The sequence below is a fragment of the Oncorhynchus masou genome, chromosome 24 (assembly GCF_036934945.1).
Source record: "Oncorhynchus masou masou isolate Uvic2021 chromosome 24, UVic_Omas_1.1, whole genome shotgun sequence".
Lineage (NCBI taxonomy): Eukaryota > Metazoa > Chordata > Actinopteri > Salmoniformes > Salmonidae > Oncorhynchus > Oncorhynchus masou.
The window spans coordinates 17,410,702-17,425,827 of record NC_088235.1 but is presented as its reverse complement, the minus strand read 5'-3'; the positions used below and the strand labels follow the sequence as shown (position 1 = coordinate 17,425,827).

The 15,126-nt window shown below is 43.9% G+C and overlaps 1 protein-coding gene across 2 annotated transcripts in view; it reads left to right on the top strand.

Annotated features, from left to right (window-relative positions):
* Positions 1–375: 375 nt before the first annotated feature.
* The window catches only part of LOC135511866 (protein phosphatase 1 regulatory subunit 21-like), a 47,852-nt gene continuing 33,101 nt past the window's right edge, over positions 376–15,126 (top strand). The window contains exons 1-11 of one of the 2 annotated variants that reach the window (XM_064933366.1): positions 376–838; positions 1,816–1,884; positions 6,598–6,744; positions 7,082–7,186; positions 7,411–7,575; positions 7,763–7,821; positions 8,675–8,769; positions 10,249–10,301; positions 10,454–10,603; positions 11,068–11,258; positions 11,358–11,494. In XM_064933366.1, coding sequence (XP_064789438.1) covers positions 785–838; positions 1,816–1,884; positions 6,598–6,744; positions 7,082–7,186; positions 7,411–7,575; positions 7,763–7,821; positions 8,675–8,769; positions 10,249–10,301; positions 10,454–10,603; positions 11,068–11,258; positions 11,358–11,494 — 1,225 coding nt within the window. In that variant the 5' untranslated portion in view covers positions 376–784. Of the gene's footprint in view, positions 839–1,776; positions 1,885–6,597; positions 6,745–7,081; positions 7,187–7,410; positions 7,576–7,762; positions 7,822–8,674; positions 8,770–10,248; positions 10,302–10,453; positions 10,604–11,067; positions 11,259–11,357; positions 11,495–15,126 lie in introns of both variants that reach the window. The other variant, XM_064933367.1, reaches the window with a different exon arrangement.

Sequence of the window (15,126 nt, the reverse complement as noted above, 5' to 3'; positions counted from 1 at the left end):
TATTTTGAATGTTAAGATGGGAGTTTTTATGACAGCTTCATGCATTACAGAATTAACATCTGTTAATAGAAACTGGGCGATAGAGGATTATTAAAATCTATCAACAAATGGGATTAGATTTTTTTTTAAACACTCCAGGGATTTCAAGGGACAACACCTGTCTCCAAAAGAGAAAGCATGGGACAACAGAACTTGCCACCTGCACACATAACAATATAGCTAGTTTTAAAAACGTGATTAATTTAACAAATCGCACAGTGGTATGAAAGGTCATCGCTGACATAAAAAGGGTCTTGTAGGTGTAGCTATTCTTCTAACCGCTAGAGGTCGGCGTTACCCAATGAATTTCCCCCCCAATTTTTGAACTTTGAACTTGGGAGGAGTCGCAAGCCTCGGTGGTGTTTTACAGGTTTGCGGATAGGCGAAGAATTAGCATTTACAAGGATTTGGACTGCATTTCAGGGAGGGCGAAGGCTGTCAGTTATCATGGCCACTTCGAAAGCCTATTTTAGTGAGCGAGCCAATGCTACTTCGTGATGAACCTGCAAGAGGTGCTTTTCGGAGACATTTTGCTGGCGAGGTGGCTAACGTTAGCTAGCCTAATAACATCCGGCTTTACCGCTCAATAAGATGATTAACGTTAGGTAGCTAGCCAACCTTTCCTACACGATACTGTTTTTCAGTCACCAACTGTCATTTAACGTTAGACTAATAACGTTATTCATCTAGCTACTATACGTACTGTATTGGTTTTCTATCTAGCGCTATCTATTTTTCCAAAGCGATGGCTGCAGACCTGCAATCCAAATACACCAAATTGGCCCAGGAGTATTCTAAGGTAAGTGGCTTCTTGTTGATCTATCTTTAGCCAAAGCTCTTGGCTATTTAATCTGATTGCTGAATCATTCTCGGTAACTAACGTTACTAAACATTGGTTTGGTTCAATATGTAACGTTCATGGATTGCAAGGAAGGTAGTTAACGTTTGGTAGGTCTACTTATTGACAGAAAGGAAGTGAATCCTGAACAGAAGCCACCCTAAACGATTGGTTCTCAATCCTTTTCGGTTAGGGTACTACCAAATGCCCAGAAGTAACGTTACCCCGTTGTGCGTTTTACCAGTGAGTCTTTTCTAGTATCCCCTGTGGATAGGCCAAGTACCCAAAGGGATCCAAGTACCCCTGGTTGGGAACCACTACTCTGAACAACACAATGTTATACTTGGCTATGTTACACGGCCTGAGTAAAACATGGCCAGCCATGTAATTTAAACTCTGTCATGTTACCCTAACCATAGGAAATTGATTGTTAGCCATGTCAGTAGTACCCATCCTAAAACCCTTTGTAGACATTATTACAATAAATGTCTGTTAACTTGTGACTAGATTTGGTTTATATAAAACCATCCTCGTGACCCACACTTTGTCAGCTGACAGGCAGTGGAAGACATGCATGGTGTTTCCTTTCTGGCTGTTGTGAAATGACATAACCCCCCTCCTCAGGCCCATATCCGGTTATTTGGAAGAAGCGCTGACATTGTATGTTCCCATATGTGTGGTGTGTAGTTGCCCAATAATTAGTGACATTTATTCACCCAACCTTAGAAAATGTATGTGGAGTTCTATTGTTAAATCATGAAATATGGATGAAATCTCACACAAAATCCATAAAATAGCTATGTTGCTTTGCTTTGACGCTGAAGACCTGTACTGTCAAATTGGCCATTTTGGTCTTTAGAGCTTGTCTGTGTGAACTTTTGGACATTTGTGTGTTGTAGTAGACCTACATCTGTGTCTGTACTACCATGTCTCCATAGCTCCGGGCCCAGAACCAAGTCTTGAAGAAGGGCGTGGTAGATGAGCAGGCTAGCTCCACCTCTCTGAAGGTACACAACCATTCAGAGCCCACGGGAATAGTTTTGCTCATCTCTCCCTTTACCATCAGAAATCCCGGTTAAAGGATTTCTGAAACGAGGGGGAAATAAGCTGGAATGTAACACTCCAACCAGGATTTCAATAATAAAAAACAGGGAATTTTGATTGACTTGAAAGGCCCTGTATGCATTCAGTAGGGCTGTGGCACTCATGTTGTCAGCCAGTTATTGTCATGCAAATTACTGCTGGTCTCACGTAAATTAGCATGTTTAGCATCGCCAGACCTCCACCATACAAGCTGCTGATGCGCCTTTTTCAACATCTACATTTTAAAAAGTATAATAAATCCATTTAATATACACCGTCACAATAAATCCATTATTTTAGTCAGATCTAAAGAAATATTATGATATGAAGAAAGGTATTTTCTGGCCTACTGTATGTTCTCTGGCTGTGCGCCATGTCAAAGGCTGTAGGCTTGTTCATTTAGTAGTTTGAGTTTATTTTTATTTTTACAGGGACAGTGCACATTAATCAACGTTTCAGTAAAAGTGCCGGTTTTAGCCAGCCGGCTAATTTTCAACCGCAGTCCCTGGGCAGGTTATTAAAAACAATTACAATATAGACAATAGCAACATAGAACAAGCAAGACGTAGCATACAGACAGAGCAACATAGAGCAAAAAGCAGCAAGACAAAATTCATAAAAGCAACAAAGTGTTTCCACACCTCACAAGCTACAGACAACAGACAACATGGAAAGCGGCAACACAGCTAGGGACCATGTTCACAAATCTGATTGACCTTTAGCCATGTCTTCAAGCATTTTGTGAAAGTGTGATATGTGGTGCAGTTATGTGTGGCTGATGGCAGTGTATTCCAGACATGGGAAGCTCTCACAGAGAATGCAGATTTACTAAAGGTGCTTTTCCTTAGGGGAACTATACAGTCACCTCTCATGGCAGACCTTGTGGATCTGCTGCCATATGTCTGGGTTTTCTGTTTAACAAAAATATTGAGTGGAGGGGGAGCCAGGCCATTTAAGGATCTTGAATACAAGACATGCGTCGGTGTATTGCACAAGATTTTCCCAACTCAAGAGCTCATGCTTTCTAAGGATGTGACAATGATGATGGCTATTGGGCTTCCTATCAAGCACTTTGAGAGCCTGTTTGTAGACAGACTGAATAGGTTTTAATGTTGTACAGCAAGCTTGGGCCCAACTAGTCAAGCAGTATGTTAAGTGGGGGAGTATCATAGAGTTGAAGTACAGTAGAGAATATATGTTTAAAAGTCTCATGCCATTATTTTATATTATAGGATTTTACTGTAAGAATAATATATACTGAACTAAAATATAAGCGCAACATGTAAAGTGTTGTTCCCATTTTTTGTCAGAAAATTTGGTGCATAAATGTGTTATCCCTGTTAGTGAGCATTTCTCCTTTGTTAAAATAGTCCATCCACCTGACAGGTGTGGCATATCAATAAGCTTTTTAAACAACATGATCATTACATAAGTGCATCTGTGCTGGGCACAATAAAAGCACATTCTAAAATGTGTTGTGTTATTACACAGCATAATGACGCAGATTACTTTTGAATGAGCGTGCAGTTGGTATGCGGACTGCAGGAATTTCCAACAGTGCTGTTGCCAGAGAATTGAATGGGTAACCTACTCCGGTTTTATAGGGGAGCAGCTGAGAAATAGATGGAGTAGCAGCTGGGATCTTCTTTTTAGTGGCAACCATCAAAACTCTGCTTTCACACAGGACTGCATATTTTTTTATATATATATTTTTTAAACTTTATTTAACTAGGCATGTCAGTTAAGAACAAATTCTTATTTTCAATGACGGCCTAGGAACAGTGGGTTAACTGCCTGTTCAGGGGCAGAACGACAGATTTGTACCATGTCAGCTCGGGGGTTTGAACTTGCAACCTTCTGGTTACTAGTCCAACGCTCTAACCACTAGGCTACCCGCCACCCAATATAGAAATATCTGGGCTGATGAGGATGCTTCACACAGGACTGCATATAGAAATGTCTGGGCTGATGAGGACACTTCACACAGGACTGCATATAGAAATGTCTGGGCTGATGAGGACTCTTCACACAGGACTGCATATAGAAATGTCTGGGCTGATGAGGACTCTTCACACAGGACTGCATATAGAAATGTCTGGGCTGATGAGGACACTTCACACAGGACTGCATATAGAAATGTCTGGGCTGATGAGGACTCTTCACACAGGACTGCATATAGAAATGTCTGGGCTGATGAGGACACTTCACACAGGACTGCATATAGAAATGTCTGGGCTGATGAGGACACTTCACACAGGACTGCATATAGAAATGTCTGGGCTGATGAGGACTCTTCACACAGGACTGCATATAGAAATGTCTGGGCTAATAAGGACACTTCACACAGGACTGCATATAGAAATGTCTGGGCTGATGAGGACACTTCACACAGGACTGCATATAGAAATGTCTGGGCTGATGAGGACTCTTCACACAGGACTGCATATAGAAATGTCTGGGCTGATGAGGACTCTTCACACAGGACTGCATATAGAAATGTCTGGGCTGATGAGGACACTTCACACAGGACTGCATATAGAAATGTCTGGGCTGATGAGGACTCTTCACACAGGACTGCATATAGAAATGTCTGGGCTAATAAGGACACTTCACACAGGACTGCATATAGAAATATCTGGGCTGATGAGGACACTTCACACAGGACTGCATATAGAAATGTCTGGGCTGATGAGGACTCTTCACACAGGACTGCATATAGAAATGTCTGGGCTAATAAGGACACTTCACACAGGACTGCATATAGAAATGTCTGGGCTGATGAGGACACTTCACACAGGACTGCATATAGAAATGTCTGGGCTAATGAGGACACTTCACACAGGACTGCATATAGAAATGTCTGGGCTGATGAGGACTCTTCACACAGGACTGCATATAGAAATATCTGGGCTGATGAGGACACTTCACACAGGACTGCATATAGAAATGTCTGGGCTGATGAGGACTCTTCACACAGGACTGCATATAGAAATGTCTGGGCTAATAAGGACACTTCACACAGGACTGCATATAGAAATGTCTGGGCTGATGAGGACACTTCACACAGGACTGCATATAGAAATGTCTGGGCTAATGAGGACACTTCACACAGGACTGCATATAGAAATGTCTGGGCTGATGAGGACACTTCACACAGGACTGGATATAGAAATATCTGGGCTGATGAGGACACTTCACACAGGACTACATATAGAAATGTCTGGGCTGATGAGGATACTTCACACAGGACTACATATAGAAATGTCAGGGCTGATGAGGACACTTCACACAGGACTGCATATAGAAATGTCTGGGCTGATGAGGACACTTCACACAGGACTGGATATAGAAATGTCTGGGCTGATGAGGACACTTCACACAGGACTGCATATAGAAATGTCTGGGCTGATGAGGACTCTTCACTCCATGCATCCCCCACTGTTTGAGGAGCCTGCAGGCTCTCGCTGTGTGACAGGTGATATTCCGCCCAAACTCTATGCCAGGGGCTCTTCAACCATGTTCCTGTATTTACCCAATACTTGATTTGGGAAACCAAGTGGAATCTTTTTGGGATCATCGATAGTAACGTTTTCACAACGAAACCCATTTAATTAAACTGTTGACAACCCCTATCTCTGCACGCTTGAGAAAGGAATGAAGGAGAAGGAAACAGTGAGATATTCTGTGTCTAAAGGTAACGTGTCAGCTTATTAATTATGAAAAATAAAAAATGCCCTATTACTAGGCTATTCAAAAGGTAACCAGTCCATCCAGTATGCATAATAATACAGTCCACACTCAAAGGGGACGACTAGAATAAGTTTAATTTGAGTAGGGGCCAGACCAATCATGTACCAAAGACATCATAAATCTAAAAAAATAAAATAACGTTTTTCTGCTGTGTGTAATATGCAGTAGGCTATAAGGCATTGTATTGTTACATTTTTAAATTATTTATGTTGAGCTTCTCATATAGGCCTGTGTGTATAGCTTTTCTAAATGCAATGTCTTAAATGCTTTGAATTAATCATCACCTTTAAAGGTGCTGTCCATTGTGTTTGGCTCTGAAACATCTACAACGAGCATTGCATTTATTTTCAGGTTACAGACATATAGAACAAAATGTACAATGTGGACCCAGAGGATATCATTTGAAAGTATTAATTCAAACTCCTGTTTTCAAAGTGGTCCTTGATGGTTAAAAACAACTTCCACTATGTTTTCAATCTGTGGAACTTCTTTCTTCAAATTGATCACAGTGAAGTAAAACATGTAACCTAACGGTGTGTTTTAAAAGCATGACACTGTTTTGATGTGTTTGAGGAGATTAGACTTGTTCTGAACTGGCCTACTTGGTTAAATAAAGGTCGGGGGGAAAATTTATCAGTGGTTAGAGGAACGATAGAGCCCTGAGTACCAGGTCATTAACAACCTGATGGTAGTTAGCAAGTTTGGTACAACTAATGCATGATACTACTAGTGCATAGAGGAGATTAGTGACTCAACGGTCACATGGAATACGACTGAGGGCATGACACATGGTTGCCGGTGTGGCGATAATACGGTCACTGCGTTCAGTCAATGGCATTGCATGTGTTGAGCCCTCACTGAGCGTCTTCTCCACCCATACACTACAGGAGCAGATGAAGCAGCGAGAGCAGAGCCTGAGGAAGGTGGAGCAGGAGATGGACAGTCTCTCCTTCAGGAACCAGCAGCTGGCTAAGAGAGTAGAGCTGCTGCAGGAGGAACTGGCTACCAGCCAAGCCAAGGGCCAAAAGAGCAAGGTAGAGACGCACTGGTCCTCTTGCTCCGTTGTCAAGGCAAGAAGAGCAAGGTAGAGACAGACACTGGTCCTCTTGCTCCGTTGTTAAGGCATGGCGCTAGCAGCGGCAGGATAGTGGGTTTGATTCCCAGGATCACCCATAGGTGAAAAGTTTGCACACATGACTGTAAGTTTCTTTGGATAAAGGCGCCTGCTAAAATGGCAAATATTAGACAAGGAATAGGGTACACCCCACAATCAGACATGTCATTTGGGATGCAAAGTTGATTTGTCGATCACTGATTCTCATCAGTTCGGCTGCAATGTAGTCAATCTCAAAGGTACTTTCTCTCCACCAGAACAAAGGGGACTCCCCCTCCCAGCAGGGCTTGCAGCAGACCCAGAGTGTGTTTGATGAAGACCTGCAGAAGAAGATCCAGGAGAACGAGAGGCTTCACATCCAGGTCTGTCTGAGACATGGGAGTGTATGCATGTATGGACTAGTGTATACCAAGAGACTACTGTTTTGAATATGTGTACATCATTATGTATTTGACCAGTTGCATTTGTGTGCTGGTCTGTTCATGTCTATGGATGATGTTTTTATGATTCTTCATAAAAACACAAGGTAATGCACAAATAAATATTTTATCCTTGGATGGACAATAAAGTAATTTTCTGTTCTAAGTTTTATGAGGCTGATGAGCAGCACAGGCAGCAGGAGTCTCAGCTGAAGGTCCAGTTGGAGGAGCTGGAGAGAGACCACGAACAGCACCAGGCCATAGTGGACGGACTCACCTCCAAATACATGGACACTATAGAGAGACTGCAGAGTGTCCAGGCCAGACTAGAGGTGAGAGGGTGGGGAGAGTAGTGGACGGGCTCACCTCCAAATACATGGACACTATAGAGAGACTGCAGAGTGTCCAGTCCAGACTAGAGGTGAGAGGGTGGGGGAATAATTGGAGGGTAAGAGGGGCTAAACTCATGAATTTGTTATTGATGATGTAATACATGATGCCATTTGCTGTGTCCTACAGGTGAAATCCCAGACTCTGGAGAGGGAATGTAATGAGTGCAGAGTTCAGACAGAGGAATGGTAAAAGCCTTATTCTATTTCAATAGCAAAGGACTTAAAATGAAGCAATAATGAGGGCTAGAATAATGCATATGTGGGTTGTTGTGAATGGGATCGCATTTAGTATGGTCACTGAGCGGTCGTTGACTATTTCTCCTTCCCTCTCCTCTGCCCCATCCCTTCATCCTCTGCCAAAGCTAGGGAAGTAGATAATATACAAAAGTTAAATAAATCATAAAAATTAACAGTAAACATTACACTCACAGAAGTTTCAAAAGAATATACATTACAAACGTCATATTATGTATATATACAGTGTTGTAACGATGTGCAAATAGTAACAAAGGGGAAATATACAAATTTAGGTTGTATTTACAATGGTGTTCTTCACTGAGTGCCTTTTTCTTGTAGCATTGGGTCACAAATCCTGCTGCTGTGATGGCACACCGTAGTAAATATCGGAGTTTATCAAAATTGGGATTGTTTTCAAATTCTTTGGATCTGAGTAATCTGAGGGAAGTATGTGTCTCTAATATGTTCATACTTTGGGCAGGAGGTCAGGAAGTGCAGCTCAGTGTCCTCCTCATTTTGTGGGCCGTGTGAACATAGCCTGTCTTCTCTTGGGAGCCTTGTCTGCCTACTGTGGCCTTTCTCAATAGCAAGACAATGCTCACAGAGTCTGTATGTAGTCAACGCTTTCCTTAAGTTTGGGCCAGTCACAGTGGTCAGGTATTCTGCCACTGTGTACTCTCTGTTTCGGGCCAAATAGCGTTCTAGTTTGCTCTGTTTAAAAAAATTCCTTCCTATGTGTCAAATATATATATTTTTTCTCATGATTTGGTTGGGTCTAATTGTGTTGCTGTCCTCTCTCTAGTCAGCAGCAGTTGAGGAAGTGTCAGTCAGAGCTCAACAGACAGGTGAAACAGAGCAGTTGTGTCATCCAGGAGAAAGTGCCCTTCAACGACACCAGTGAGTACTTGGTCACTATGCAACATTTCACCGACCCCGGATAGTGTTCATTAGGAACCAAGCGGAAGACAACAGACTGAAACAGTGAGGGACTACCTGGATGGGTCCAATAAGAACTACTCATTTGTTGTTTTCTGTTGTGGTGTGTGCTCTAATGAACACGACTGTGAAACATCACTGATTGTGAATTATTTGAGAGCACATGTACATGTGTATATACTACTAATGTTAGTGAATGACATATTTTGGTGAATAATGCCATATTACACTTAAAGACATGCTCCGTAACGTTGGCGACTAAGATTTTTTTTTTAAACCTCCCGCTTTGAGCTGGATTTGTCAATGTGTAGTTCATACATGCATAATCTATATTGAACAAAAATTCTAGACGCAACATGCAACAATTAAAACAGTTTTACTGAGTTAGTTGATATAAGGAACTCAGTTCATTGAAATAAATGAATTAGGCCCTAATCTTTGGATTTCACATGACTGGGTGAGGGTTCAGCAATGGTTGGGCCTGGGAGGGCATAAGCCCATCCACTTGGGAGTCAGGCCTACCCACTGGGGGAGTATGGCACAGCCAATTAGAATGAGTTTTTCCCCACGAAAGGGTTTTATTACAGACTGAAATACTCCTCAGTTTCATCAGCTGTCTGGTTGGCTCGTCTCAGATGATCCTGCTGGTGAAGCAGCCGGATGCGGAGGTCTTGGGCTGGCATGGTTACACGCGGTCTGCAGTTGTGAGGGCCCGGTTGGACGTACTGCCAAATTCTCTAAAACGACCGTGGAGCAGGCTTATGGTAGAGAATTTGATGTTCAATTCTCTGGCAACAGCTCTGCTGGACATTCCTGCTGTCAGCATGCCAATTGCACGCTTCCTCAACTTAAGACATTTGTTGTTTATATGACAAAACTGCACATTTTACAGTGTTGTCCCCAGCACAAGGTGCACCTGTGTAATCATTTTGATATGCTACACCTGTCATGTGGATGGATTATCTTGGCAAAGGTGAAATGCTCACAAACAGAATTTTAGATAAATAAGCCTTCTGTGCGTATGGGCAATTTCTGGAATCTTTTATTTAAGCTCATGAAACATGGGACCATTATTGTCTCGTGACCACTACTTCCAGAACTAAAAAGTATACAAAAGTACTGGAGAATCTCTTTAACATCTATCTCACTGATGCTGTAGGAAGAGGCACACTGAAGCACTGTCTAATGCGTCATGCTATGATACAGAGGCTATGTTCAAGTCCAACGCTAGAGCACTGTTCTCCTCTCTGCTCAGTGTCCTGGTTAGATAGAAGATGGCTTACTTAGTCCTTATAAAAATGCTATATGAAGTAGAGCACGATGACATGCCGTCATTCGGCGCATTAAACTGCTTTAAGCCAGTTAGTAAGTAAATCATTTCAACTTTTTTGTCACCCTGAAATCTCTCCTTTAAATCCCCCCCCCCTCCTTTTTCTCCAGAATTCAGTGACTACAACAGCCTCAATGTTCCACCACACAACAAAAGACACCAGGTGAGAGGAAGCCCTATAGTAATATCCAGTATTATTCAATTCTGTCCTTGAATTTTATAGAACAGATGGTTCTCAAACCTCCATTGTCAGCGTGAATATGTGGTCCAGAGTTTTGGTAGTAATCTTCTCTCGCTCCCTGTCCTCTCCTCCAGTTGAAGGCCCGAGACGTGGCAGGTCAGGCCCTAGGCTTCGTCCAGGACATAGTGGTGGCTCTGTTAAACTTCCACTCCTACACAGAGCAGAGGGTGCACATCTACCCCCTGGATTCCTCTATCGAATCCATCTCACCACTCAACCAAAAGGTGAGGACACACACAATGTCTCCACCTCGACATCCTTTAAATGGACCAACAGCAAGTAAATTAATAATCTATACCTATTGGTTCTTGCTTAGTTCAACAGTTGTGCCCCCTGAGAACCCAGAGTATAAGCTTGTTTACTCAAATGTTTGCAAACAAAGTTAATGTTAACAAACACTATATAGCGTCAGAACATGATTAAAACTATAATGTTTATCATGGATGCCCAGTCTTTGCATCTTTAGCTCTGTCTATGAATTTGAGTTGTTACATTTCTCCAGCCCCTCTCTCAGCTTTTACCCAATTAGTGGTGGGTACAAAGCTTTATTGTTTATACTGCTGATTTGCCGCTTTAAACATATTACATGTTAAAATGTTTAGTCCTTTAGCAGGTGTTCTTATACCATAGTGACTTACAACAATATGTGCTTTCGTCTGAAGTACGTAAGATGTTCTCTTCTCCCCAGTTCTCCCAGTATCTACATGAGAATGCAGCCTATGTGCGCCCCCTGGAGGAAGGACTAGTGCAACTACACCAGAGCATCACAGAGGACACAGTAACAGTACTGGAGACTGTGGGGAAACTGAAGGACTTTGCTGATCATTTCACATCCTACACCCACTTTCTGCAGAAGATTCTACCATACCAGCTCAAAAGGTCTGTATTCATTACATTAGAGGTGTGTGTATGTGTGTATTTACATCTAACGGGGTGGGTGGGTATTTTCCTCCTCAACCTCCTCTATTCTCCCCCCAGTCTGGAGGAAGAGTGCAGGGCTCCTTTGTGTACCTCCTCTCTCATCTCTAAGAACCAGGAGCTGCAGAGTGGCATGAAGAGAATCACGTCAGTGTTCGACAAACTACACAGCTACATCATCCTACTGGCCTTACCTAGTGAGTTGTATCATCCTACTGGCCTTACCTAGTGAGTTCTATCATCCTACTGGCCTTAGCGAGGGAGTTGTATCATCCTACTGGCCTTAGCGAGGGAGTTGTATCATCCTACTGGCCTTAGCGAGGGAGTTGTATCATCCTACTGGCCTTAGCGAGGGAGTTGTATCATCCTACTGGCCTTAGCGAGGGAGTTGTATCATCCTACTGGCCTTACCTAGTGAGTTGTATCATCCTACTGGCCTTAGCGAGGAGTTGTATCATCCTACTGGCCTTAGCGAGGAGTTGTATCATCCTACTGGCCTTAGCGAGGAGTTGTATCATCCTACTGGCCTTAGCGAGGGAGTTGTATCATCCTACTGGCCTTAGCGAGGGAGTTGTATCATCCTACTGGCCTTAGCGAGGGAGTTGTATCATCCTACTGGCCTTAGCGAGGGAGTTGTTGTCGTCCCACTGGCCTTAGCTAGGGAGTTGGCGGCGTCCCACTGGCCTGAGCTAGGGAGTTGCGGCGTCCCACTGGCCTTAGCTAGGGAGTTGCGGCGTCCCACTGGCCTTAGCTAGGGAGTTGCGGCGTCCCACTGGCCTTAGCTAGGGAGTTGCGGCGTCCCACTGGCCTTAGCTAGGGAGTTGTTGGCGTCCCACTGGCCTTAGTTAGGGAGTTGCGGCATCCCACTGGCCTTAGCTAGGGAGTTGTTGTCGTCCCACTGGCCTTAGCTAGGGAGTTGTTGTCGTCCCACTGGCCTTAGCTAGGGAGTTGTTGTCGTCCCACTGGCCTTAGCTAGGGAGTTGTTGGCGTCCCACTGGCCTTAGCTGGTGAGTTGCGGCGTCCCACTGGCCTTAGCTAGGGAGTTGTTGTCGTCCCACTGGCCTTAGCTAGGGAGTTGTTGGCGTCCCACTGGCCTTAGCTGGGGAGTTGCGGTGTCCCACTGGCCTTAGCTGGGGAGTTGTTGTCGCCCCACTGGCCTTAGCTAGGGAGTTGTTGGCGTCCCACTGGCCTTAGCTGGGGAGTTGCGGCGTCCCACTGGCCTTAGCTAGGGAGTTGTATCATCCTACCGTCCTTAGCTAGGGAGTTGCGGCGTCCCACTGGCCTTAGCTAGGGAGTTGTTGGCGTCCCACTGGCCTTAGCTAGGGAGTTGTTGGCGTCCCACTGGCCTTAGCTAGGGAGTTGTTGGCGTCCCACTGGCCTTAGCTAGGGAGTTGTTGGCGTCCCACTGGCCTTAGCTAGGGAGTTGTTGTCGTCCCACTGGCCTTAGCTAGGGAGTTGTGGCGTCCCACTGGCCTTAGCTAGGGAGTTGTGGCGTCCCACTGGCCTTAGTTGTGGCGTCCCACTGGCTTAGGGAGTTGTGGCGTCCCACTGGCCTTAGCTAGGGAGTTGTGGCGTCCCACTGGCCTTAGCTAGGGAGTTGTGGCGTCCCACTGGCCTTAGCTAGGGAGTTGTTGGCGTCCCACTGGCCTTAGCTAGGGAGTTGTTGGCGTCCCACTGGCCTTAGCTAGGGAGTTGTTGGCGTCCCACTGGCCTTAGCTAGGGAGTTGTTGGCGTCCCACTGGCCTTAGCTAGGGAGTTGTTGGCGTCCCACTGGCCTTAGCTAGGGAGTTGTTGGCGTCCCACTGGCCTTAGCTAGGGAGTTGTTGGCGTCCCACTGGCCTTAGCTAGGGAGTTGTTGTCGTCCCACTGGCCTTAGCTAGGGAGTTGTTGTCGTCCCACTGGCCTTAGCTAGGGAGTTGTTGTCGTCCCACTGGCCTTAGCTAGGGAGTTGTTGTCGTCCCACTGGCCTTAGCTAGGGAGTTGTTGTCGTCCCACTGGCCTTAGCTAGGGAGTTGTTGTCGTCCCACTGGCCTTAGCTAGGAGTTGTTGTCGTCCCACTGGCCTTAGCTAGGGAGTTGTTGTCGTCCCACTGGCCTTAGCTAGGGAGTTGTGGTGTCCCACTGGCCTTAGCTAGGGAGTTGTGGTGTCCCACTGGCCTTAGCTAGGGAGTTGTTGTCGTCCCACTGGCCTTAGCTAGGGAGTTGTGGTGTCCCACTGGCCTTAGCTAGGGAGTTGTGGTGTCCCACTGGCCTTAGCTAGGGAGTTACAGCGCCTTCAGAAAGGATTCACACCCCTTGACTTATTCCACATTTTTGTTGTGTTACAGATTGAATTTCAAATGGATTCAATTTAGATTTCTTGTCACTGTCCTACACACAATAGCCCATAATGTCAAAGTGGAAATATGTTTTTAAACAGTTTTATAAATGAATTAAAAATGAAAAGCTGCAATGTCTTGAGTCAATAAGTATTCAAGCCCTTTGTTATGGCAAGTCTAAATAAGTTCAGGAGTAAAAGTTTACTTAACAAATCACGTAATACGTTGCATGGACTACCTCTGTGTGCAATTATAGTCATTAAAAAATCATGTTAAAAACTATCTCATCTCTGTATCCCACACATACAATTATCTGTAAGGTCCCTCAGTCGAGCAGTGAATTTGTAACACAGATTCCACCACAAAGACGAGGTAGGTTTTCCAATGCCTCACAAAGAAGGGCACCTATTGGTAGATGGGTTAAAAATAAATAAAGAGTAGACATTGAATATCCCTTTGATAATGATGAAGTTATTAATTACACTTTAGATGGTGTATCAGTACACCCAGTCACTACAAGGATACAGGCATCCTTCATAACTCAGTTACCGGAGAGGAAGGAAACTGCTCAGGGATTTTACCATGAGGCCAATGGTGACTTTTAAACAGTTATGGCTGTGATAGGAGAACACTAAGGATGTGTCAACATTGTAGTTACTCCACAATACCAACCTTATTGACAGAGTGAAAAGAAGGAAGCCTGTAGAGAATAAACATATTTCAAAACATGCATCCTGTTGGCAATATGGCACTAACATAATACTGCAGAAAATGTGACCATGTTATGGGTATGCTTGTAATCATTAACAGCTGGGGTGTTTTTCAGGATAAAAAGAAACTGAATGGACCTAAACACAGGCAAAATCCTAGAGGAAAACCTGATCCAAAACATGCACCTGGTTTACAATGAGGGATAAAAGTAAAACTGCAAAAAAAATGTGGTAAAGAAATCTACTTATGTTTGTTGCAAACCCAATACAACACGCTACTGAGTACCACTCTACATATTTTCAAGCATGGTGGTGCTGCATCATGTTATTGGTATGCTTGTCATTTGCAAGGACTAGAGTTAATGATAAAAATAAACAGAATAGAGCTAAGCACATGCAAAATCCTAGAGGAAAACCTGGTTCAGTCTGCTTTCCACCAGACACTGGGAGAGGAATTCACCTTTTACCAGCACAATAACATAAACACAAGGCCAAATCTACACTGGAGTTGCTTACCAAGAAGACAGTGAATGTTTGAGTGTCCAAGTTAAAGTTGACTTAAATCTACTTGATAATATTTAGCAAGAGTTGAAAATGGTTGTCTAGCAATAATGAACAATCAATTTGACAGAGCTTGAAGAATTTTGAAAAGAATAATGGGGAAAAAATGTTGCACAATCCAGGTGTGGAAAGCTCTTAGAGACTGACCCAGAAAGACTCGAGCTGTAATTGCTGCCAAATGTGCCTGTACATAGTATTGACTCGGGGCGTGAATACTCATGTAAATTAGGTCTTTCTGTTT